General features: G+C 50.4%; 1 protein-coding gene across 1 annotated transcript in view; it reads right to left on the reverse strand.

Moving 5' to 3' along the window:
- Window positions 1-27,144, reverse strand: part of NFATC2 (nuclear factor of activated T cells 2) — a 137,152-nt gene that overhangs the window by 20,334 nt on the left and 89,674 nt on the right. The window contains exons 7-9 of the mRNA XM_021685886.1: window positions 19,481-19,536; window positions 18,959-19,085; window positions 16,366-17,055 (exon numbers count right to left, since the gene is read on the reverse strand). Of these exons, the coding sequence (XP_021541561.1) occupies window positions 16,366-17,055; window positions 18,959-19,085; window positions 19,481-19,536 (873 nt within the window). The remainder of the gene's footprint in view (window positions 1-16,365; window positions 17,056-18,958; window positions 19,086-19,480; window positions 19,537-27,144) is intronic.

Genomic DNA, 27,144 nt, shown 5'->3' on the forward strand with positions numbered 1-27,144 from the left:
GCACCCCTCACTGCGAGTCTCTCAAACCATCTCTCAGGCCTTTTTGAAAAGCTCACAGCTCAAGGTTCCAAAGCTGTCCTGATGAGGCCTGATTCTGGGACTGGGACACGATCTGTCCCCCGCTTTAAGGCACTATCGAACCTTGCTAGCAGGTGTCACAGGGCTGTTTATTTCCACGCCTGAACTCCCACGGAAAGATGTAGCACCTTGCCTCAAAAACAGAGAAAGAACGACTTAGACATTTACTCACCGTCTGTGTGACCTTGGTCAGTCACCTAACCTTTCTGGGCTACAGTTTCCTCACCTCTAAAATGGGAGTAATAGGGGCGCCTGGGTGGCTCAGTCGTTAAGCGTCTGCCTTCGGCTCAGGTCGTGATCCCAGGGTCCTGGGATCGAGCCCCACATCAGGCTCCCTGCTCCGTGGGAAGCCTGCCACTCCCCCTGTTTGTGTTCCCGCTCTCACTGTGTCTCTCTGTCAAATAAATAAAATCTTTAAAAAATAATAAAGTAAAATGGGAGTAATAATAGTAGTTGCCTCATGAGCTGTTGTGAGGATTAGATGAGTTAGTACAGTAAGGTCTTAGCAGAGTGCCTGGCACGCAATGAGTGCCATCGAAGTATTAGCTACTATTATTATTATTAAAAATAAGTGTTATTTTAGGATGAACAGTTTTACATCATTTAAAAGCCAGGCAGCACATGATGTCCATTCTGTTCTCAGATATTCATTCAATTCCCTACATCTTACCTGCAGGGAGCTGCGTTGAGGCTTGGAGCATATGGGGGCATGAGCAAATGTTGCCAAGGACCTACTATGTGCAAAGCCATCCCAGGGGAAGCTGTGGGTACAGACAAGTCAGAGATAGTAGTCCTTCCCACGCAGAGACTTGGACTTGAGCCAGGAAGAAAAAAACAGAAACCCCTGAGAGGTATAGTGATGAACAGCATCTGCCAGGGGCCGTGCGTGTCTCCAGGACTTGGAGGAGGAGAACCCCTCCCCGCTGCAGAGAGGAGAGAGCTGGGCAGAGCCTCGAAATGCTGGCCAGACTCCAGAAGGCACAAGAGGGAGGGGATGGCATTCCAGGCAGAGACCATGGTATGGTATGGTTCAGAGGCAAGAAAGTCTCGGCACAGGCACATGGCATCCTCCACTCAAAGCTGAGAGGGGTGAACAAGAGGGACAACTTCGCATCCAAATGGTGAGATGCACCCGTAAGCAGAACTAACAGCTTTCCATTTCGAAACCCCCATTTTTTGTACGAGCCTATAGGATCCTTTCTCAGACCTGAACTGTGTTCCCTTTTTTTTCTTTGCAATTTTCTTAAGGAATACATGCAGCTAGCAAAGAAGAAGAAAAAAATCCGTAAGTATAAAAACACAAACAGGAAGAGGTCTCCCCTCAACTCCTGTCTCAGCTGCTCGGCACCCTCTTTGGGAACTGTGTCTTATTAATAGGCACATGAGTTGCTTCTGGTGGTCTGCTAGTGAGGACAAGACGGCAACCCACACCCGCGCCCCTCACTCAGGGAGGGGGCGGGTCTGGCGGACGAGCCGGGGGCCCTGAGACGAGGCTCCCTGCGGTGTCTGAGCAGATGGCTTCAACCCGGAATGGACGAGAGGATGTTAACAAAGGGCTGGCATATCCCAGATGTAGGGATGGGCCATTCCTTGGCTCTGGACAGATGAGGATGGTGACAGGGGAGACGATGAGGCGCCAGGTACTCCCTGCCAAGTGCCTACCATGGCTGCCCATTACAGGCACTGGCCACGTGTCCGTCATGTAAACCCAAAGCACTGTTATGATCCCCCCTTTACAAATGGGGAAGTTGGGGTCACAGGTATTAAGTAACTTGCTGAAGGCCACACCCCCACATTCCCTAGGCAGCCATACAGACAGGGGAGACAGGGACAGGGAGGGGTGGGCATCGGATCCCGTGGGGCATCCATGTGGGGGTGTCCAGGAGGCAGGCAGACTGGCGGGTCTGCCGTGAAGGCCCGCTTTTTGGAGTCTCATCAGATGGAGGGAGCAAAAAGGCCCAAGATCAAAGCTCCATTCTGTTTATGAACTGTATCTAGATGACTCTCTCAGGTCATCGATGTGCGGGCACCTCTGACAGCCCCTCTGGGCCTCTAGCTTTGTGGTTGAGACAAATCCTCCCCTTGTTTCTTGGCTTGGGCTCGTGGCTGTGACGGGAGATGATAATTAGGCTCTGCCTTCCAAAGGTGCTCATGAAGTGCGAGAGACTGTTGTTGTAATTATCTCCTGTACTTGCCAGCCTAGCAAACACACACCCCACCCTGCCACCTGCCAACAGCTTCCCTTCCCTCCCAGAATCAAATCCAGGCCTCTCGCTGTGCCTCTGAGGCCCTGTGTGGTCTGGCCTACCCTCAAAACCTCCCTTTCACTCACCTCCTGGCCGTGGCTGTCAGCCACCCGAGACCTCTCTCTGCCCTCCACACAGATCAGGTTTCCCCCCAGCTCTGGCCCTTTCCACATGCTGTTCCACCTGCCTGGAATTCCCTTCCCGCACCTCCTCCTCCAGGTCTCAGGGCCAGGCCACCTCCTCAAGCAGGCTGTCCCTGGCTGTCCCCATCTGAAGTTCCTCCCTCCCCCACCACCACATTTATTCTATTCAGAGCACTTAGCCCCAGCTGAAAGTCTCATTATTTATTGATTTTTTTTAAAAGATTTTATTTATTTATTTGACAGAGAGAGACACAGCGAGAGAGGGGACACAAGCAGGGAGAGTGGGAGAGGGAGAAGCAGGCTTCCCGCCGAGCAGGGAGCCCGATGCGGGGCTCGATTCCAGGACCCTGGGATCATGACCTGAGCCAAAGGCTGACACTTAACGACTGAGCCACCCAGGCGCCCCTATTGGTTGATTTTTGATGAACATTTTCTCCCCTAGAGACCGTCAGAAGAGGGGCCTCGTCCACTGGGTTCACTGCTGTGTTCCAGCGCCCAGCACAAAGCCCAGCACACAGTAGGTGCCCAGCGAATATCTTCTCAAAGAAGGAATGAATGAATGGGCAAGCAGTCGATTAGAAGCAAACAAGATGGCTTCTGGCAGCTTCCTGAGGCAGCCACCCCACCAACCCCACGCTAAGAGAGGCTATACCCATACTACCAGCCCTCCCCATTTTTTGTGGGGCACTTTTCACACATGCCTCACCCAAGGCCACAAACAAGGAGGAGGCAAAGCAGGCTCCAAGTCAAGCTTCCTTCGACTTCAACTACTCATCAGCATCTGACCCTGAAGCCACTGTCCCGGGCATTCACCAATAAATCCACGGTACACAGCGAGAAACTAGCTCCTGGTGGCTTTACACACCCCAAGAGATCTAAGAATTCTCCAGTCTACAAATAACAGGCTTTTTCTAGAGTGGGCCCCCACGTACCAAAAAACCACATGGCTTGGTCAACATTCAACGTTAGAAAGGCGTTGTTTCCACCAGAATCGGGCACTAAATCCTTCAGACTGCTGGTTCTTAACTAGTGGCAATTCTCTATGCCCAGGGGTCATTTGGCTGTCACAACTGGGGCAGGGCAGGTGGGTGGCTGGAATCCAGCAGGTGGAGGCCAGGATGCTGATAAACATCCTACAGGAGCCATCTGGGACAATGCAGATGGGGGCACCACCCTGAGAATGGTGGAATGATAAGACAGAAGGAGCCTAGTCTTGGCACCTCGTGGCCAGTATACCAGCCCTGGACTGCTTACGCCTGTGCGTTATGTAAGAAAGCAAGCGTCTATCTTGTTTAAGCTGCTGTTAATTTCAGGTTCTGGTTACAGGAGCCCTATATACCTAATCAATACGTAACTTTCTCCTGTCCTGCAAACTCCAAGTGTTCTGAAGCTAAAGACTCCTTAATGCTTTGAGGAATACCTCCATCGGCTGGCATGCTAACGCTGTTTTATGATTTCCCCTTCACACATGTAGGGATCATAACCCTGAGTCTACACGTAGGATTCTTTCCTCCCCAACACCTCAGAAAAAGCACATTGCTAAGCCAGAGAAAGAAAGGAGAGGAAGTCATATTATTGAGGTCCATCAAATATTGAGGACAAAAGGAACTACCCAAAAAAAGTCTATTAAAATCTTAAAACATCAATTATGTTTAAATCTATGAGTTCATTATGGCACATACACACACACAAACACAAAACCCTAATTGATTGCCCCTGGAGGATGTTAAGGAACTGACCCATTATTTTAATAACTGGTAAATAAAGGGAAAGAATCAAGCATTCATCCTTCTTTTCCTATATGAATTCTACCATTGTTGATGAAGGGACATTTCTCTTTATAGAAGTTTTCCAACCAACAGAAGAGGAAGGGAAGACAGAATTAGAACAGAATATCACCATTTTGCCATTAATGCACCATTGAATCAATGGAGCTAGGCCCTATGGACAGTTACTAACATCACCAAAAGAGAAGCAACCTGACATCATGTGCTTCCCGACAAAAGGACCCACCACCAGCTATGAGGCCATCTTGGCCAAAACAGTGGAACCTAAATCAATTGAGCCTCTAGAATCAATTGCCAATTTACAAGAAATGGGAGAATATGGGGGGATGGGGATGCTGAACCTCACCCTGGGAATATAACTGCCAAAAGCCAGACTGTAAGAAATTTCATGGGATAAAGAAGCTGGTTTTTTACCAAATAAATGGCAAAATAATAATAATAAAAACAGTTCTCCAGGGGACCTCTAGACTAAAGCAGACTTAGAGAAACCAAGGTATCCCACCTTACAAGGTATGGGCCTGGTCTGATTCCTGATTCAGACCAACTATAAAATAATGAAAACAAAACAAAGGAAAAAAAAAACCCCTTTCTGATAGGTATGAGACAACAGGGAGTTTAAACACTGGATATTTTATGATATTAAAGCATTTTCACGAAGTTTCATACATGCTAAGAATATTAGGAGTATTTTCAGAATCTTTTTCTCTTAGGGATACATAGCACATATTTACACATGCAATGATATGGTTCTGCTATCTGGGATTTCTGATGTCTAGGATTTGCTTCAAAATACTACAATGAAATGGGAGTGGGAGATGATGGGAGGTATGGAAGAAACCAGATCAGCCGTGAGTTGATAACCGTCAACACTGAGTGGTGGGTACGTGGGTACACTGTGCTACCCTAGATTTGTGTATATTCAAAACATTTCATAATAAAAGCTTTTTAAAAAAAAAAATCTTATCCCCAGCTACAAAGAGGGAGAAAGAAGAAAGACAGAGGGAGCTAACACCTTGTAAGTGCAGCTGTCTACCAAGTGCTGAGTTAGGCAGCCACGGATGGGAGTGGCCCTTCCAGAAGAGGAGTCACCAATTCAAATGCCTAAACAGGTCAGAAAGAAACCTTGACTGAGTGAGGTCGGCCAAGTACAAGAGAAACAACAGCACAAGCATGATGGCAAAACACAACAGACACAGCATCCATCTTCAGGAGATAGGAGGGAGGGGTGGGGGGCTGCAGACGACAGCAGGTATGTGCTCTAACGGAGGTGGTCTCTACAGTAGGCCAGCCTTGACTTTGATTCCAGCTAGCCACCATGCAGAACGTGGGGCCCAGGGCGGCCGATTCTTGGATTTTCCAAGAAAAGCCTGAAATCTGTATTTTTATGTGCAATCTCCTGGTTTTTAAACGTTGGCGTCTAATCCAAATATTTCTTAAAATACTGTGTGGGCCAACCAAAATATCTGCAGGCTAGATGGAGCCCATGGAGCACCAGCTGGCCGCCCCTCCTCCAAAGTACTGAAGCAGACCACAACTCGATCCATCTGTAAGAAGTGGAAAGGGTGCATTAATCAACTTTGGGTCAATTCTTTTTTAGGCATCCAGTAAAGCTGAAAATTCAAAAAGACACCGTCAACCTCCAGAAATCTATAAGAACCGGCTGCGGAACGTTTCAAAGGCGTCGTCCACATAAGTCAGCTTATGCAACGGAACCTCCACTCTGTCCAGAGTTTTGGGAACTAACAACCAGGGAGTGTCCTTTCAACTTTCCTGGGATGGCGAAACTAACAGGCTTCAGATGAAACCCATTTGCTGGTTTGCAGAACGCCTGGGACTTAAGTCCAAACCACTTGCAACAGACGATCCCATCATAAAATCAAGTCAGGGTGCTCAGCGTCTATTGTCAAATGACCAGGAAGTGCTCTATTTTGCTTGCCAGAGATCCGATTTCACGGCCGGCCGTTGAAAGAGACGAGGCAGATGTCATCCCGAAGCCTTCCTCAAAGTGGCAGGATTGGTTGCTGAAGACCTGAACAGACTTCATTCCTGAATCTCAAGCCTCAGTTTGCTGGCGACTTTGCCCAGGGAAAGACTCCTAACATCCTGGATGGGCAAAACAGGCCCCAGCCCTGCCTTTATAGGCCCAGGCTCAGCTTAACCTGACAAATTAAAGAGGTGTCCAGAATGTGATGGAGAAGGGCCAGAGAAATGGTTTCATCATTCCCTGAGAACAAAGCCCCTCTTTTTTTCCTGAGAGGGTGAAAAGTAAAAGAAAATTTGTGCTAAAATAGAGTTGAACGGGCCCAGGGCAAGAGAAGAGTCCAGCACTATGCCCAAAGGCCACAAAAAACAACATGCACCCAAATCTCAACTCTACGGAATGGAGTGAAACCAGGGCTATTTCATAAAAGATTTTTTTTTTTCTGGGTAAATAAAGCTCTACTGTTTATCTGCAATGGGTTTCTTGATGGGGGAAAGGGTGGGGAGTACAGAGAAAAAGGCAGCATTAAAAGAAGATTTGATTAACGGCCATGCATCTAACTCATAGCCTCAAGCAACTAAACTGCTTTTCAAGTTCTACTTTTCTAGAGAGAAACAAATTACAGCTAGCCCAGATACAGTGAAGGTTCGTATTTTTTAATACAAAAATTCTGGACTATCTTGGCTTGTGGCCTGGGGCGAGTAAAGAGCCACCACAACCACAGTCCTCCACGTAAAGATGCTCACAACAGTCACTGTGTCATCCTGCAAGGAGCAAAGTCTCCGGCATGCCCAGCACACTGGCTAGGGAGGAAGTGAGCCTCAGCATTTCTGCATTCTCTGCTAGTAAGCATGAAAACAGAGAAGAGCTTTTCAAAGCAGGTTTGGGTGCTGATCTACCCATATATCTTGTTTTACTGATCACCTTATTCCTGCACAAGGAATTCACTTGTTACCACAAGACAATAACCTCACTTGGAGGTAGAAATGATAGCCACGCAAATGACTCAGAACAGCTAAAAGCGTGGGTTTTGGTGGATGACTATGGGGCCATCGGATGACACCAAGTGATGTCTCTCTTGGTCCTCTTTATTGGGCCCTGTCTGCTCTCTGTGGGTCAGATGCTGCTCTGGAATGCAGGCTGAGTGGACAGCGAGTCTGAGAATGGACTTTCTTGTGGTTTGGTAGCTTTTGACCTTGAAAGGCAAGAGCACATTCCTATGGAAACATCTGCACTGCAGAATTTCAAAAAGATGGCTGAGCATTTCTGGGTCTGGACTCCACTGGAAGGTGGCTCCTTATATTTACATGAGCTAGCAACAGAAAGTACACATCATTTGGGATCAAAGGACACCCAAGTGGCACAGCGAGAAATCTGAGCTTCTTAGAAGGTGGGGAAATATCAAGAGGGGCAAAATAGAGATGCCACTAGGGAGGTACCTACATGATGCTCCGTCTCCTGAAAGAGAGGGATGCAGACCTGCTATTAGCTCATTAACTGATCTTCCAGCAGTAGCCCTTGGGAATTTTGTGGGCTCGTCTCTAGGCAAGCAGTTTCCTGGACTTTGGAATTTTCTAGTAGGACTGTAAATATCCTTTGCTGAATTCACAAGAAGTAGCCTAGCAAGGTCATAAGGACACAGGCTGAGTCAGCCTCTGGGTTCTTCTTCAAAGCCCAGCTCGGCCCTGACTACCTGCATGGCGGTCTTAGTCTGTTCCAGCTGCTATAACAAGCCCCTGGGTGGTTCAGAAACAGCAAATATTTATGTCTCACAGTTCTGGAGGCTGAGAAGTTCCAAGATCAAGGCACCACCAGATTCAGCGCCCTTCCTCATAGACAGCTGCCTTCCCCTATAAGCTCACATGGTAGAAGGGAACTAGGGAGAGTTCTGTGGGGTCTCTTGCATAAGAGCACCAATCCCATTCAGGAGGCTCCGCTCTCATGCCCTAAGCACCTCCCAGGGGCCACACTTCCTAATACCATCACCTTGGGAGTTAGGCCTCAGCATATGAATTTTGTGGGGACCCAAATATTCCAGACCATAGCAATGGCCCAGAACTGATGATGATGATGATGATGCGGGGGAGGGGGGCGGTGGTGGTGGTGATAAAGTATTCCGATAACTACTGAGCACTCACCGTGCATACCAGGTACTGGCCAAAGCGCTTTCCTTCCAAGGAGGCTCCCTTTTTCCATTCTTACCAGAACCCTCAGAGTCGGGGCCATCATCGTAAGTTACTTGCCTGAGGCCATGAGAGAGTGAAGTGGTGAGGCCAGAATGAAAGAAAGCCAGGCAGGATGACCCCAGAAACTCTCCACCCCACAGGCCTCCGAATCCAGGCTGGACCCTCCGACCAGCCCTTCCATTCCTGAGAACCAGCCCCTGACATGCCCGCCCACCCCTTCAGCAGGTGACAGGTTCACACGTGCTGCTTGTACAAGAGACACCCAACTCCCCATCCACGGGGGACCCAGGAGTAGATCTGCAACATTTTGTAGAAGGAAGGAGGAAAATAGGAAGACATATTTGCACCTGCCTGTGATTACATAAACTCCATAGCGTGCATTCCCAAGGGGATGAAGACTGGATTTAGGGAGTGAAGAAATCTTATATATCATAAGCAGATATACAGTGTTATCTGTGGGACTGACACTCATGGGGGCACTGATAGGAAAGAACTGCAAAAGGAGCCTGGCCGGACAGGGTGGTGGTAAAGAAAATGAGGTTGAGAAAGGCTGTTCTAGAAGGCTAGAGAGGGGGGCAGGGCAGAAATGGGAGCAAGACTGCGCTGGACGGATCTTTTTATATGGTTTTGTTAAGCATGTGAACATATTGCCTAAATAAAATGTAAACACCTTCAAATGAACTTTAAGAAAGAATGCTGACCAAAGACCTCAGCCAGGGCGGGACTCTGTTGGCGCCCACTAAGGGCGGCCATGTGAATTAAACTTGGCTTTGGTTTCTGGTGAACAGCACCGCCCTGATCCACAGGCACCGGAAGCCGACTCTCGAGGCGTCCGTGGCCTCTGGGCCGCCCCTCCAGGCAACCGCGCTGCTTGGTCCTCACTAGAATCCACGATCCCCGTGTTTCCCCCAGCCCTCCGGGGGCCGACGCGGCAGCCCCAGGCTGACCGTGGGCTGTGCACACCTCTCCCCTCCCCTACAGGAGCTGCTTTGTCACAGGCTTGCCGTGGGCACTGGGCAGCCCCAGGAAAGATTCCTGACCTGCTGAACAAAGCTGTGCCAGGCGCCCTCAGCTCCCTCCCCCCTTCCTGCGCATCCCTCTGTCCATTCTTCCCTGGCCGGGTTCGCACGTGCTGGTGGGTCCAGCTTCCGACTCCCGCGGCCCCTCTGCCAATGGCACGACTAGCAAAACTTGGGCCGCTGGTCCACGCTCTGCCAGGGGAGCACAGCGGGGGCCACGCTAACTGGCCTTTCCAGCAGTCCTCGGGCAGCTGGCACATCTCCTCGTGCAGGCAAACATCCCGAGGTCCCCAGAAGGTAGCCTGGGAAGGGCCCGCTGAGCCCATGCCATGTGAGGGGACAGGGCCTAAGGGTCCTCGTCCCCGAAGACCAAAATAGCCAATTTTTTATTTTCCTATGCAAACACACTTTTTAAAAATGTAAGCCGTGTCCTGCAAGAAGTCTGCTAAGCTCCTAAACAAAACCAGCCGCTAACGTTTATGGAGCGTTACTTTGCGCCAAGCACCCTTCTAACACGCATCCACTCACTTCTCACGGCAGCCCCGGCAGGGAGGAGGGGGGATCGTGTCCACGGGATAGATAGGGAGGCTGGGGCACAGCCAGGCAGTCACCCGCCCGAGGGCACAAGTCTGCGGTGGAGCGGACACTCAAAGCTGGTGTCTCACGTCACAGGGAGTCACGCTGAGTAAACACTGACAACTGGACGCAAGGCAAGGGGAGGATGAAAACAAGACGCAGAACACAGAAGGCATGAGAGCAGGCCACCGCCTTGCACGGCTTCTGCAGGGGGCGCTGACCCTTCGGCCCCGCGCATCCTGCCAGCCCTAAGCAGCCACCTCCATGGAGAATTCCACAGGGGTGCGGGCAGCCCTTCCCGCCGTGCCCGAGTGGCTCTTCCAAGGGGAGAAAGGAAGCTGTCGGCGGCCACCTGACCTCCCTGGGCCAGGCCAGCAGTGCTCACCTTCCCTGCCAGGTCTTTCCCTGGGTGTGGAGCGGGGAGCTTGGGACCGTGAAACTTGGGACTGTGTTGGCCCCCGAGGTGAACAGAGCACCTACAGTGTTTCTTTGCTGCCGGAAAACCGGTCACAGACCTGTGCTTTCTCCTAAGGCTTATCCTACTTGCTTTTTGCATAGTCTTGTCAAACCAAAAAAGGCCACAGGGGCCAAGATACAGGTAAGCCTGGAGATGGCGCCACGAGAAACTTGAAGGGAAGCAGAGCTACTGTGATCATCACGATTGTGATTAATGGAGCCAAGAGTGAGCGAGCGCTGGACATCTTTCAGGAGTCTTATGTCCTTGGCTGGCAACTCCAAGTTCAAATCTTCGTGCATCTTTTGCAGTTTGAGTATCCGAGCGACAGGTGGAGTTTTCACGAGTGAGAAAACAGAGGCCGGGAGAGTGTTGGTAGCTGAGACCCAACCCACCTGGTGTGTCCGGGGTCTGCAGGCTAGACCCCCCACCACCAGGCATGTTCATCAGCAGTGAGGGCAGACCCCAAGTAGCACGAACCACGCTTTGGACGACCTCCTGTGCCGCCCGTGCCCGCCGTGGGCGGATAAACTGGTACAACCACTTGGGAAGAGTGTCTGGCAAGGGTCTACTCCTGACCGCATGTGTGGGCACCCAAAGAAGAATTCACAGAAATTTTATTCATAAAACTGGAAATGAGCCAAATGTCCATCGACAGAAACATGGGTGCAGAGACGACAGGATGGTCCCTCAGTTGAACGATCCACAACAACGAGATGAACGAACCCCAACTGCACCCAATGGTATCTCCGGATCGCCCAGGCCCGCGGTTGATGGAAAGAAGCCGAAACACATGAGCACCATTGTATGACGTCCTTCTATACAGAAAGGCAAAACGAATCTCTGGGGTTAGGGGCCAGGAGAGTGACCATGCTGTGTCATGGGACAGAGGAGGGGGGACCCATGGGGGCTGCTGGGGTGCTACCATGATTCCATGTCATGCATGGTCCAGGTGGTAATCGGAGCACGCGACTCATTTCTGAATGTGCATGTATCTCGATACTGAAATATGTAGAGAGATACTCAAATTCATTCAATGTATTACAATAAATGATTTTTTTAAGTAGTTCACACGAAGACCAGACACAGAGCCAAAACCAGACTGGTCTCTGCTCTTCGCACGTGTAGGAACGCTCACACCATCTGCCGTCCTCCCGAGCCACTGGCGGATGCTCCAGTGTCACGGAGACCACATCCTTTCTCCCCAAGACATTTCCAGAATGGGATCGAGGAACTTCTTGGAGAGTCCCAAGCCTCCCCCGTCCCTCAGTCCTCTCGTCTCTGGCTGAACCTCAAGGCGGATGGCATAGGCCTGCCACGCAGAGCCTGCGGTGAGATGGCCCGATGACCCGAGAGCCCCTGGTTCTGCAGAGACTGTGCCATCGGGGGCCCCGGCCGGAGCCTGTCCATGCCTCTCCCCTGCCTGGGCCTATGCGGCACACCCCCTCCCTACCTGCCGGATCCAAGGGCCCTGGGCCGAGGAGGCACGGCCACCTGCCCCCCATCACTCCAGGCAGCGGCAATCCAAGAGCTAGCTACTTGTGAACTAGTCCCGTTTTGACAATCCCAGTCACATTTTAAATAATCGCACTAGCGAGAGGACGCGTCAGGCAACCTTCTGTAAAACGTGTCACCCCTCCGTAACCCGCCGGCTGCCGGATTCTCACTCTTTGTATCTGGCTTTGTCTGAAACAAAGTAAAGCCCCTGTTGGCCGACTCTTGCCTCCCAGTGGTCCATTTTCCAAACACAGTCAGAGTCATCTTTTTAAAAGGTAAATCAAATCACACTGCACTGACAAAAACCCGCCAGCGCTGTCCCCACCTCCCCACAGCAGCCTTTCTGTGCACTGGGTCTCAGGGGCCAACACCACCCCCACCCGGCCGCACTCTCGCTCCTAACCTTGCGCAATTTCCCTCATGGCCTTTTATCACCATCTGAAATATGCTTATTACCTTACATACTAATGTCTATCTCCTTCCCTGAAAAATTACCCCACACGAGCAAGGACTTCATCTGACTTGTTCGCCGGTGTACCCAGGTCCCAGAACAGTGCCAGGCACGGAGTAGGTAACCAGCCACTAGCTAGGGGTGGGGAGGGAGCTGCAGGGGGAGGGCAGGAGGGTCAGGATGGAGGGGACAGAGGGAGGGAGGGAAGCCTACCGGCAGGGAGGGCTAACAAGAGAGAGGGTGGAAGCAGGAAGGGAAGGAGGGAAGAATGCATTCACTGCTGGTGTTTTCCAGGCAAAACCGGGGACTTCGGAACAAGGAAGTTGTAGGGACAAGAGGACAGAGAAAAAACAAGGGAGTGCGTGTGCAAAGCCTACGTTTCCGAAAAACTACGGAAAGTGCCTGGTGTGGGTAGAGGAGCGTAGGGAGAGGAAGGGGTGGAGATGCACGCGGCTCTGGAATCTCACTTATGTTGCCAGCTCAAAATGAGACTTTTTGAAAATGTCTCAAGTCCTTGGAGTGGAGAAAGCAGAAGCTGCATTTTGGAGTTCCAAGACAAAGTGCGGCCCAGACACATGGTCTATGTGCAGGAATGCAACGTGACAGAGTCAGGTGGAACACCCGGACAGGACCCTCTGGACCATGCTCAAAGGGTCAGGAAAAGAAACCCAAACGTGGGGGCTTCCAGGGATCACAGTCAAGTGGCCCATTCAACTTCAAAGATGATTTGTTACGTTTGGACCTGAGTCTGGTGACCCCTTCCTTTTCCAGCTCGAGGAACCTTCCCTTGACCCTCAAAACACTTAAGCCCGCTCTCTCGAACTTTCCAAGGAAAGCACACTCTGCCCAAATCTGAAGGCCCATGAAGGGCACGGGAGAAATCCCCGCACACGGGAAGCACATGCCGATTCCTGGTTGGGCAGCCAGATACGGCTTTCGTGGGCAGGGCCCCCTTGGCGTAATCCGTGAAAGGCACAGAAAAGGAGCTTCCCAACCGAGGATGTCTCCCAACCAGACCAGAGAAATGACTCAGGGATTTCCAGTTTGCCTGTCAGAAGTCAACTGAGAAGTCTGAATCTCACATCCACGAAGCCAACGGTGGAATCCAAGCATGTTCCGTTGGAGGGGTCTGAGATCTCGGCGGTCGGGAGACCAAAGGGCACACACCTCTTCCTGGGAGCCGCAGTGGCAGTGATGTTTGGGGCTTACACGGGGCACAGCTGGCCACACTGGCTGGTCCTGGGTTGTATAGAGGCTTGGGGACACTGCCGGTCAAGTACTGAACATCTACCCAGCAGCCACCTTGCTGCCTTTTGAAAGCCACACAGGTAGAAATTACTCTCTTGCCTTGTCCTGCTCTGGCCCCACGTGAAGCCAAAGAACTCAGAAGTATGAATACAGGCGTATGGGCTGGGGGCAGTACTGGGCTTCTGAACTCCGAAACTCCCTCAAGCTTATTTCCCCAGAATGTTGGGGAACAGAGGTTCCAGGTCTGCCTATGTTGTACCACTCTAGGATTCCATTCACAGCGAGAATAATAAAATGCAGTGTGACCAGCATCCCCTGGAGTTGCACGTTCTCTTACGTGTGACTGAGTAATTCTAGAAAGGGCTACATCTCTCATTTTAGAGATTGATAACGTCCATGAGTGCAGTAAAGGCACTGAGAAGTCCTGCAGTAAACAAGTTTTTTAAAACTTGGTTTTACAGATTCTTTTTTTTTTTTTTTTTTTTACCTTTTTAAGCCATGGAACCCTCACTTCAGAGAATATCTCCTAAAATCCCATGGAGTTGGGCTTGCGCAGAAAGTATTCAAGAGAAGGCTCCATCAGGAGAAGCAATTTCACTGCACTCAGTTCTCTGAGACATCCTTAGGGCTGACTCATGTTACTGACCTGCCAAGAGCTCACTTTCACCATGACTTTGAACCTGCCTGTGTTCAGAAAGGCATTTAGGAGGCCCTAAAGGGTCTCTATCCTCAGCTGCTTGGTCCGCAACTCAGGCTTCTGTGAACACAGGAAGCACTTCTGTGGGTCTGGGGCCATGACAGACCCTCGAAGGTGAGTCATGACCATCTGGATACTGATAAATCCCTAAGAGCCAGGGCACGGACTAACTCGCCATCTCTAACAGAGACCCTCACCGTTTGTCTTTAATGTGGAATGACAGACAGGTGGGAGGGGCCGGCACACATCTAGCTCGGGGAGACCAAACCAACCACCAGACACAGAGTCAGCTGGGGAAAGTTACCTGGGCCTGCTCAGACATTTTTTTTAGAAAGCACCTCATCCCTGACACATCCCCCAAGCTCGTGCGTGGAGAGAGGTCTGGTTACAGCCACATTTCATTTATCCGCTTGCATTTGGCATTATGCATGAAATGGATTTTCTACAAGATAGCTCCCTTTCAAATAAGCAACCAAAATTTTATCTTCACCATCTGGAGTGTAAATTGTTCAAGGATGGATTGCACGTGGGTCTCCCTTTTAAAACCGAGCACAGTGACCCTAACTCAACCTGTGTCTGAATATTCAGGATGAGACAGATCAATTTTTAACACAGCAACACCCTGAGGTCAGCCTTGCAAGGACAGTTTGACTCTATACTAAGTGGCCCAAGACATCTTTGCTTGATGTGCCTTGGGGGAAGTCTGTGATCAATAGTTTTACTAGAGAGAGGATGTAGAAACTACCAGAAATCCCGGAACCCCCAGATCACCCAGATTGTCAAAACTTCGCAAAAAGTAAAAGTCAACAGTCTCTGCCTGAGTAAGTACCAGAGGATTCCTGCCACCGAAGTGTGGGATACTCAGTATCTGGTTTTTATGATAACTGCTGTAGCCATTTGGAAGCTTTTGGCTTTACTTCCTATTACTGGGCTGGGTTCCCAAGAGTAAATTTGCTGAAGTAATTGACGTTTCGGAGTATATCACTTGCTGCTGCCTATAAAAGGTGAAGCTGGAGCTGCGGATGGCAGCCAGGGGTGCAGGTTTTCCTTCTACTAAGAAACTCACACCACCTGTTTTCCTTTCTCTGGCACCGCCCCCCAGGGGCGGGGCGGGGGGGGGCAGCTCCGCCGGCCCCGCCCTCTCTGTCCTGCAGCGGCACCTGGCTGATCCCAGGTGAGTCCTCTAGCACAGCGGGCCCCTCCTTCCTGAGATCACAGACCACCGTCACAGACAGAGCCACTCCGCCAAGACGCCCCTCCAGCTGCTGGTCCCCCCTCCCGGCCCCCGCCACCAGCGCCCACAAACTCAGGCACCTACAGACTCACACAAAGCCGCCCTGAGTCTTTTCCTTTGGCCCAACCACCCCAGCAGCCCGGCTCACCACAACGGAAGCCCGCTGTTTCCCTCCCGTCAATGCGCCTCTCTGTTCCGCGGCTCCACGGCACAGATATGCCCCGAGCCTGCCTGCAAGCCCCCCATTCATGCTCCACTTTTCAGCGAGCTTGCTCCTTCCCTCTCTCCACTCCCCCTCCCCCAGATACACAAAAGAGGGCTAGCAAGCAGGACTTTTTTTTTCCTCTCTCCAGGAATAAAAGGTTCGCCTTCCTTCCTTTCCTTTCGGTTGGTCTATTCTTGGTCTCTACTTGGCAATGCAAAGACAGTGGAAGCGGTTAAACCGCCCCAGTTCATGACCCTGGGGACACTCCTTCGGCCAGAACTGCCCTCATTTGCTCTTTCTGTTGCACTGGTTGTAGCGAAATCTAAACCTCTTACCAGCCGCCCCAAAAGTCCTGCTGGGAAAGGATTTGGGCACAGGGTCGGGTGAGGCATTAAAAGGTTCTCTTCTTCAACCCCCTTAAATTAAAGAGGGGGACACGGAGGCCCAAAGGGGTGAAGGAAGACACCCAGGCCACACAGTGAACTTGCTAGGGGAGCTGGGGGGGCGGGGAATGCTTCGGGGGCCCCGTCCTTACCGGCAACGAGAAAAAGCAAGCGTCTTACCATCATCCAAGTAGGTCTGGTCCAAGTTCTGCTCCTGTTTAATTGTCACTCCTGCGGGTAATACTTCCTTTTGGTCACTGACCGGGGGTCCGTTTTTGGCGGCTCTTTGGCTGGTGGCATTCTGCTGCTGAATGACCGTGGGGTAGGACCCCGGGCTCAGCCTCTGGCCTTGACTGACGGGGGGCGGGCCGGGCCTGGCGGGGCCGGGCGCAAAGTTCTCGCAGTACATGATGTGCTGGAATTCTTGGTGGCTGCCGCAGCGCAGCGGCTGGTTGGTGGGCGAGTAGTGGATCACCGGCGAGGCCTGCTGGTTGGCCGGGGAGGAGTGGAGCAGGGTGGAGCTCTGGCCCTGGGAGCCGGCGTGCACCAGCACGGAGCGGTGGGCGTCCGCCAGGGCCAGGGGGGCGGCCATGAGGGCCGGCTGCTGGTAGCCCAGCAGGCTGGGGCTCAGGCTCTTGCTCCGCTGATAGAGGACAGCCGCCGGGTTCTGCTGCTGGTAGCGGGCGTCGGGGGACGAGAGCCCCGAGCGGAACTGCTGGCAGGGTGCCATGGTGGCCACGAGGCAGGAGGGCGACTCAGCCACCATCGGGTGCGGCGGGTAGTAAGGCTGGCTGCCCAGGCCCCCGTGGGCGGGGCTGCAGATCAAGGTGGGGTCATATTCATCGGTGGGCTCCGTCTTGATGGCTGGGACTGGGAGAGAGAGAAGCACACGGGGCGCACCCTTCTTAGTGAGCCACGGGGGTGCACAGAGGATTAGTGGGCTGTGGCTGGGAACGTGGCCTCGGGAGTCCCGGGAGGTGGGAGCAGACACTTGGGCTCCGTCATGTCTTAGCCTCGGACGAGAGCCTCCCCGTGTAACTGTTGTAGGGAGAAATCTGACCCCGGACGATGATCGTGAACCATAGGTCTTTCCAATAGCGGAGAGACGGCTGGTAGGTCTGTCTCAGCCCTGGGACGTTCTCGGGCTTTTCCCAGGGGCAGAGCTCAGAGAGGAAGGCTTGACTGAAAATTATGTCCCCCCCCCTCTCTTCTGCCCTAGCGGCTCCCATCCCCCTTCCCTGCTTGCTGTCCTTGGTAATGTTTATCACCACCTGAAATAATCTGTATCTTTCCTGTGCTTACTTATTATCTGAACAACCCGCCCCCACTGGACTGTCAGCTCCTCTAAGGGAGGACTTTTCCTGGTCTGTTTTGTTCAATGCTGTGTCCCTGAACACCTAAAACAGTGCCTAGCGCTCAATTGACACTCAGAGTTTTCAGGAAACAGGAAATGACCAAATGGGGGTGGATCCACCTCCTTAGTTCTGTAGCATTCTGGGGGAAACGAGACCTGCTGGCCTGGGCCTCAGTTTCCCCATCTGTTACCTGGCAGTAACAAGCATACCCCCTGTCCCCATGGGGTTATTAGGAAGATAAAACGAGACGTGTGAAAGGTACTTAGCACACAGACTGGCATACAGTAAGCACTCAGTGCTTGCTGTTGTTACTATAATCATCTTCCCACCAGCACTGGACACACCTGCTCATCTCCGCACCTAGGACGGTCTCCAGACCTTGTCCTCCCCCAGCATCCTTTCCTAAAGCATTGCCAGCCCCAGGAGCTGAGGACCCAGTTTCCTCGCTGGAGCGAATGTAGTGGGGACAGGACGCTAATCAAGTTCAGGGAATCGCCAGGCATCAGGGAGTAGAGGCAGCAAGGAGGTTCGGCCTCAGACAGGCAGGGGCCAACGCCAGGCCCAGGGAGGCCTCCTGACCACAGGCACGAGGTGAGAGTGCTGTAGAACACAAGGATCACTGAGCTGCTGTCTAGAACCTTCCCAGAGTTTGTCTCCCATAGTCTTGGGCCCCCGCAGGCCCCTGCCACTCACGGCTTATCACGTCAGTCCTGAGATGGTGCCACGGCCAGAGAGACCAGACAAGCCTCCGGACATACCCCACCAAAGCCAAGCCCCACCAAGCCTGGGCTTCCAGGACGGTCCCCTTGGTCTTGTGCTTCCGGCATGAGAGGCTCCATGTGACGCTGTCACAGGGTGGAAATTATACTCTTGGTGATAGTCTCGGATTACAGGTTTCCAGTCCTGGAAATGTGACTGGTAGGCCTGTGTCAGCCTTGGGGAACTGTAGTACTTTGTGGGAATGAGACCTCCTGGCCTGGCGATCTACCCAGGAATCCACAGGGCCGCAGAGAGACTACCCACTGCGGGGTCCACTACAGATCCTGCAAGTTTCAGGGAGGGTTCAGTCCCCCGATCAGGAGCAAATCTAAGACATGGACAGAGGTCATGTTGTTGAACAAGTCCACGCATGCCTCCCTCCTCATCTGCCTCCCCCCCCGAGAAGAAAAATATTAGTAATAGCTAATATCATTCATATCTGCTTACCGTGCGCTGTGCTAAGCACATTACGTGCATTTGATTTCTTTAAGTCTTATAAGGAAGGTGCCATTTGACAGATGAGGAAACGGAGGCTCCAAGAGGTTGAGTCACCTGCCCAAGGTCACCCAGCTGGGAGCAGACCTCATGTGTCCTCACCTGAGGACAATGTCCTACCTCACCTCTCAACACCAAAGGGGCCTCCAGAGAAGATTTCTTACCTGGGTGGTAGGTAAAGTGCTGAGGCTGACTTCGTTTTCTTTTCCCATTGATGACGTAGAAGTTCACCTTCACCGATGCACGGATGTGCTTGTTTCGATACTCAGGGATCTCAACAAAAAGCATGTTCTGGAAGGAAGGAGCTATCATCAACTTAACTGCAACAATGCCTACATTCCTAAGCAAGGCCCCAAGCACATCAAGCCAGCTCCTCTCAAAGGAGTCAAGACACATTCTGTACGTTTATAGGCGAGATTCTAAGAGGCACTTGACCTTCCAGCTGTGGGTGAACAAAGGATTGCCACTTACTCTCCCAAAGTCTATCACGATGCCACAGTTACAAATCAGAGGGCCTGGTGCTCAATAAATGTTCAACTGATGTGTCCATTCAATACCTACTGAGTGCCTGTTAGCTCCAAAGCCCTGGGACTTGGATGAAGGAGGAAAAAAGGAAGGAAAGAGAACATGAGGGAGGTGGGAGGGGGACATGACAGGGTGCTCAGTCATCTCGTCCAGGTGCTTACAGGCTGGCTCTTGTCTTTATCCACCGTAGCTTCCATCTCCCAAATTTGCTGCCCATCTGGAAAAATTAAAAAAGGACACACTTTGAAGGAACTATTAGAAACCAAAGATTTAAGACCAAAACTCACCAACTTATATTTATCTTGGTTTACACAAGGTACAGCAAGGTGTATGCGTGTGTTTGTGTTACGTGTGTCTATTTGAACATACGTGTATTTTTATTTATATTTGTGTATTTCTTTTTCTAATGGGAATGTACGTCGACAATAGAAACCTGGGCACCAGTAGGTAACAAAGAAAAGGAAAAGAACAGAAATTGCCCATCATCCCACTGCTATTATGTTTGAATGTCTCTTGTATCTTTCTTTAAAAAAAGATAGACCGTTATACATGATACTTCACTATATGCTTTGTTCAACCAAAGACTATTTCCAAGTGTCCTGCACACACCAAGACGGTCACAGGGGCCCTATTACAGATCACTTGCTGCCCCCGACATGGCTTCTTGATTGTCTGAGAACACAAGTGGCTCACATATTCCGCCCTAAGAGCCTGAAACAATGCCCTACCTCTTGAGCCCTTGGAGAGGGTGGAAACGTAGAACCCACCCCCCACCTTCCAGTCAACGGTCTGGATTTCACATGACTCATTACAAGAATCGATGAGAGGTTTTGCTCAGGAGTGAACTCTCCTTCCTTGGAGAAGAGCACAAGTTCCTCAGTTTGGGGCCAACGAGTCAAATAAAACTCTGCATTTGCAAATAACAGATTTCTTATTCTGACCACCTACATTGGCCATTGGGCCGTTTTCGGCTGAAACAAATCATTTCCACAAGTGTTTCCAGGGTGCTTTGTGGAACGCTGGCTCTGAAGGATATTAAATGGGTTTATGAGGGTGGGAAACAAATTCTAAAGCTAATAAGCATTTGGAAAATGCTGAGTCAATGTCAAATAGGTTTCTTTACTGCAGGACTTCTCAGAGCCTTTAATCTGCTCACAGGCAGTGTAACTCTCCAAGGTGGGCTGGGGTAAGCACCAAGTCCCAACATTTGGCCACAGAACCCCTCTCCCCTGCTTTAAGCACAACTATTAACATCTTCGGTGATAGGTTAGATATGAATCTATAGGCTTGGCTCTTAAGGTTCACCCAAAGAAATCTGGTTTCCAAGCATTATTTGAACTTCCTAGTATAGAACATATTTCCCCAAATAATAATTAATAAAGTCCTGTGATTGCTACCAAAGTTGATGCGGTGTAGATGATCTTAACAACACACAGGCAATGAGCTAGCTGGAGCCCTGAGTAATGAGTATGTCTGCAAGTCGTGGCCTTAGAGTTCTATTAGACTCCTGAAATGATTAAGGGAGACATGGGTTTCTGTCAAAAGGGAAGAGGGAAAATGTGGTCAAGGTACCAACTCTCACCATGATGGAAGGGACCGAGTTCGAGTCACCACCATCTCCCCAACATCCAACACTGTGTCATCAAGACACAGTACTTTCCATGTGAAAGGCCCTGGACAGAACCAGTCAGAGAAAATTCTCACCCCTTTATCAAAGACAGGTCAAAAGTCATCCACCAGAGACATACGTCTGTCTTTCAGGTGGTGGTTACAAGCGAGGCGTGGATCCATGTCAAGAAGGGCATTCTTATTCACTAACTGCAGTGCAAGCTCTAAGTCAGAAGATCAAGTAATAAAAGAATCGAGGAAACAGACGATAAACAATAATGTGTTGATATCCAGTGCACCACCTCCTCCTGGGCCTCTCATTGGCTGAACTGAGTTCTGTCACCAATAATATCTGGGTCCCTTCAGTTCAGCTCATTTCCCCATAGGACTCTGACCCACTCTGAAAAGAAAGGACCGTTTTCAGGAGTCTCATAATTGGGAGGAAAGGGAGAAGCATCTGGAAAAGGGATCCGGACATATCAAGCTGGGTCCATAGAGTCTCCATCCCCAGCTCTCTTCCCAACTCATGCCAGGAGTGAGAGGCGAAGCACAAAATGGCAGTTGATGAAAGGCATGTCCCCAGGAAAAGGATTCTCACGGAGTCTCTTCTCCTGGTCCAGGAACCCAAGAGAAATGAGAGGGAGCCCTTCTCCTTCACTTTCACCTTTTGTCCATCTCTGGTGGGTATACGTAAGTAAAACTCCACCCACTACGAGCCACAGAATTCCAGTGCATAGGTGCTTGGGACCACCCTTAGGAATTAGCCAGCCCAACACCATCAGATGGGGAAACTGAGGCCCAGAGAAGGAACGGGTTTTGTCCAAAGGCAGGAAGAGGACAGTCACGAAATCACAGTCCTTAAACAACAATTGGCACACTCCAATAATAAAAGAGATGCTTTCGAGGAGAAAAGCTCAAGGTCATTAAGCAGACAGGGTGACCAGCTTCCTGGGAGGCCAAGGGAAAGTCCTACGCAGGTAAGATTTTTGTAGGGTCACATCCACCACAAACGTTCGTCCCTGTTCCCCCTGTGCCTCCCGATAGCATCTAAGCAAGCATAGCTGGCTTGAAGGCCCCGCACGACCTGCTCCAGCCTCCACAGGCCCCGTTTTCACAACCCTGCCCCCAGGAGGAATAACAGCTATTGCTTCTGAGCGCTGTCTGTATGCAAAGCACCGCTCAAAACACCTGGCAGGTCTGGACAGGTCTAATCCATATAACAAGCCTATGCCGCAGATCTGATCATCACCCCCATTGGATAGGTGAGGACACTCAGGCCCTGGCCCCAGGATGCACAGCTATGGGGGGGGCGGGGAGGGAGGCAGATCTGAGCCCAGGCAGCCGAGCCTAGAACCAGGGCTCCTGGTTCATGGTTACATGGTTTCAGATCCGTGTGTTCCTCCTCTGCCAAGTGAATGAAGGACACGGGGCAGGCACTCTGGGCAGCTCATCCTTCGAGACTGAGCTGCAGTCTCTCCCGGGGAAGCCAAGCCCCGGTGCCCACGGCGTCCACGGCACCCCAGGAAACCCCACCACCACGCTCTCTCCGCGAAAGCGTGTGTTTGCCTCCCCCACTGTCCTCAAAGGCCATGTGTCCCTTATTCCATACCCTAGTGCTCAGCCATTGGTCAGCACAATCGGAATTAAGATCCTTACAATAAAGGATAGTCATGATCTAAGTATTTGCTGGGGCAGAATGCTTCTTCAGAGAAGGCAGAGAGGTCCGTCAACAGGCAAATGGATCAACAGAACGTGGTCTACTCATACATGCAGTGACACAGCATCCAGTGAATTCTGACACACGGATCGACCTTGAACACATGATGCTGAGTCAAACAGGCCCAACACAGGACAGTATTACATAATCCCACCTACATGAGGTTCACAGAACAGGCAAATTCAGACACAGAAAGAAGAACGCAGGTTATCAGAGGCCGTGGGGGAGGACGGGGAGGGGGGGTGTTACTATTTAATGGGGACACAGCTTCTGTTTCGAAAAATGAGAATGTCCTAAAAATGGCTAGTAGTAACAATGGTGGTATAATACTGTGAGAGATTTAATGCCACTGAAAGTTTCACTTACAAACGGTTACAGTGATCAATATTGTAATATGCATATTTTACCATAATTTTTTTTTTTTAGCCATTGGCCTCACCCTAGAGACCAGACCTGTTTTGCGGCCTGCAGGCTGGGGTGGCTTTTTTGGAGGTTTTTTCATTAGCTGCTGGCGTTTCAAGATGAGATTTCACCTAAAAATGCAGATTTTGCTCTTGAAAAAAAAAAAAACAATTCAGACGATCTGACCATTCTGGGCACCCACGCAAGACCCTGGCCTCTTCAGAGAACCCAGATATGGACCCTCAACTCTATGGTCAAATAATCTTTGACAAAGCAAGAAAAAACATGCAATGGAAAAAAGACAGTCTCTTCAATAAACGGTGCTGGGAAAATTGGACAGCCACATACAGAAGAATGAAACTCGGCCATTCTCTAACACCATTCACAAAGATAAACTCAAAGTGGATGAAAGACCTCAATGTGAGACAGGAATCTATCCAAATCCTAGAGGAGAACATAGGCAGTAACCTCTTTGACATCGCCCACAGCAACTTCTTTCAAGATACATCTCCAAAAGGGCGCCTGGGTGGCTCAGTTGGTTAAGCGACTGCTTTCAGCTCAGGTCATGATCCTGGAGTCCCTGGATCAAGTCCCGCATCGGGCTCCCTGCTCGGTAGGGAGCCTGCTTCTCCCTCTGACCCTCCCCCCTCTCATGTGCTCTCTCTCTCTCATTCTTTCTGTCTCAAATAAATAAATAAAATCTTTAAAAAAAAAAAAAAAAAAAAAAAAAGATACATCTCCAAAAGCTAGTGAAACAAAAGCAAAAATGAACTTTTGGGACTTCATCAAGATAAAAAGCTTCTGCACAGCAAAGGAAACAGTCAACAAAACAAAGAGGCAACCCACAGAATGGGAGAAGATATTTGCAAATGACTACAGATAAAGGGCTGGTATCCAAGATCTATAAAGAACTTCTCAAACTCAACACCAAAAAACAAATAATCAAGTCAAAAAATGGGCAGAAGATATGAAAAGACACTTCTCTGAAGAAGACATACAAATGGCTAACAGACACATGAAAAAATGTTCATCATCATTAGCCATCAGGGAAATCCAAATCAAAACCACACTGAGATACCACCTTACACCAGTTAGAATGGCCAAAATGGACAGGGAAAGAAACAACAAATGTTGGAGAGGTTGTGGAGAAAGGGGAACCCTTTTACACTGTTGGTGGGAATGCAAGTTGGTACAGCCACTTTGGAGAACAGTGTGGAGGTTCCTCAAAAATTTAAAAATAGAGCTACCCTATGACCCAGCAATTACACTCCTGGGTATTTAGCCCAAAGACACAGATGTAGTGAAAAGAAGGGCCATATGCACCCCAATGTTCATAGCAGCAATGTCCGCAATAGCCAAACTGTGGAAAGAGCCGAGATGCCCTTCAACAGATGAATGGATAAAGAAGATGTGGTCCATATATACAATGGAATATTACTCAGCCATCAGAAAGGATGAATACCCAACTTTTACATCAACATGGATGGGACTGGAGGAGATTATGCTAAGCGAAATAAGTCAAGCAGAGAAAGTCAATTATCATATGGTTTCACTTATTTGTGGAACATAAGGAATAGCATGGAGGACATTAGGAGAAGGAAGGGAAAAATGAAGTGGGGGATATCGGAGGGGGAGACAAACCATGAGAGACTATGGACTCTGAGAAACAAACAGGGTTTTAGAGGGGAGGGGGGAGGGGGGATGGGTTAGCCCGGTGATGGGTATTAAGGAGGACACGTACTGCATGGAGCACTGGGTGTTATACGAAAACAGTGGATCGTGGATCACCACATCAAAAACTAATGATGTATTGTATGGTGACTAACATAACGTAATAAAATTAAAAAAAAAAAAAAAAGACCCTGGTCTCTTCAGACAGTGCCGTGCTTCCCACTTCAACCACAGCACCGCCACCCAGCCCCCACATCTCTCCTTTACTTCCCATGCCCCACCCTGGGGGGCCTCTGAGAGAGGAAGGCACCGCCTTGTACAACATGGGGAGGAGGACGGTCAGGTTTCTGCAGATCCCCCTCCGCTGGGATGTAGCTGAGATTTTCCCCAAGACTACATGACATTTTGGCCAGAAAACACGACCCAATATTCTCTTGGTCGGCAGCTTCTCTGCTACTGTACCCCACCCACCCAAAGCAAGGACCCCCGGCTGTCAGGATGGGAAAACTAGCTTTCCTTCCTCCCAGACCCTAGGCCCCTTGGCTCTGAGGACTTGACCTTCTCTTCACTTCAGAATCAGAACGACGTGCCCAGGAGAGCCCCAGGGTGTCCACAAGGCCCTCCCCAGACTGGGGTGCAGAGGGATGTCCCTATAACAGCCACTCACTTAAAAACTCTCCCTCCTTCCTGCTCCCTTCCTCTGGGCTCCAGGCAGAGCAAACAGGACCCGCCAGGCAGGACTTCCCCGGAGGCCTCTTCAGCAAGACGGCCCGTGGGCAGCCTCACCCCTGGCCTGGGGGACCTCCATGCAGCCCGGCTCCTAGAGCTCTGTGGATAGCAGGTCAGGGAAGAAAAAGCCCGTGGGGTGTAGGGGGCACTGCCTGCTCACCCCAGGGTCTGTGGGGCCTTCAGCTACGTGGCTACTGTAACCCGAGCCGTCTTGGGCACATTCTGTGGCCAGAACAGACTTCCCCTCTGTGGCACCACAGTGCTGTCCGTTTCATTCCTGCAAACCCCGAACTCCAGAGCAGACCCAGCTTGGAATCCCTGCATTTTTAGTGAAATCTCACTTTGAAATGGCAGCACTTAATGAAAAAAACCTCTGGACCACCCTGCAGGCCACAGGCCCTATTCGCTGTGTATGCTCAGATAAGGCACTTTATCTCTCTCGGCCTCTTATTCAAAATACGGGGACAATCACAGGACCTATATCCCATAGGTTCGTTCCCAGACAGACACACGGCGCAGGATAAATGTGTGACAGATGTTGGTGAGCATAATTATTATGGCTCATGGCAACATATTATTTCAATATTGTCTTATCATTTTTTGCATATATTCCACAATGTGTCATTATTGAGAAAACCATAAGCATATTCTAATCAGAAAATAATACACATTTCTCTGATTATAAATTATACATACTCTGCCTTGCGGGCAGAAGCGGAGGGAATTCACAAAGGGACAACGTCTGTTATAAGAGGCAGGTGGACATGGTGCCCGACTGCTTTCCTTTCAAATGGGTCTTTTCACCATTACCTCAACTTTTAAAAAGAGAGCTCACAGGAATGAAAAATCAAAACCTCAATTATGGGGTGCCTGGGTGGCTCAGTCGGTTAAGCGTCTGACTCTTAGTTTCGGCTCAGGTCTTGATCTCCGGGTTGTGAGATCGAGCCCCGCATCGGGCTCTGCGCACAGCGGGGAGTCTGCTTAAGATTCTCTCTCTCCCTCTGCCCCCTCCCTGCTGTGCACACATGCGCTTTCTCTAAAATAAATAGATAAATCTTCTTTAAGAAACCAAAAACCTAAATCATGAGCCAAACCCAGGGGCCTAGCTTCTTCCTTTTGTCTTTAAGCCCAGAGGGCAGCTTTAAGAGTCTAGCCTTATTGTGCATCTCAAGTGGAGGCTGCCCTGAGTTCCCAACAGACTAGTCCCCAACAGGAACCGAAAGCTGACACTGCCGTCCCCAATTTTATGTAGCATGTGGAAGGCACACTCCAGGGAACTGGTCTTTATGGGAACTGTGTGGTTTGCAAAATACCTCAAGACCATTTCCCTGGGCGCGTCTTCCCTCCCCCCACCCTGCATCCCGCAGCACACAGTCCTGGGGTTTCACCAAGAGAACACGCCGATCCCTCCTCTGAACTGAGCTTCCAGGAGGCAGAGGAACTCACCATAAATGCTGGCAGGACTCTCTGCCTGAACTCCCTCCCTCTGGGTTCAAGCTCAATCATTGCTCTTTACTTGCTGTGTGGCCTGTGAGTGGTAGCTTAACCTCTCTGTGCCTTAGTTTCCTCATAAGCAAAAGGGTCGAGTTCATTCACTGACTTCAAAGAGTTGGCAAAAATTCAAGTAGATCATATGTAAAATGTTTAGCAAAATGCTCAGCCCATAGTGAGTACTGCTATTAATATTTGAGAATTTGG

Source organism: Neomonachus schauinslandi, chromosome 10 (genome assembly GCF_002201575.2).
Source record: "Neomonachus schauinslandi chromosome 10, ASM220157v2, whole genome shotgun sequence".
Taxonomy (NCBI): Eukaryota; Metazoa; Chordata; class Mammalia; order Carnivora; family Phocidae; genus Neomonachus; species Neomonachus schauinslandi.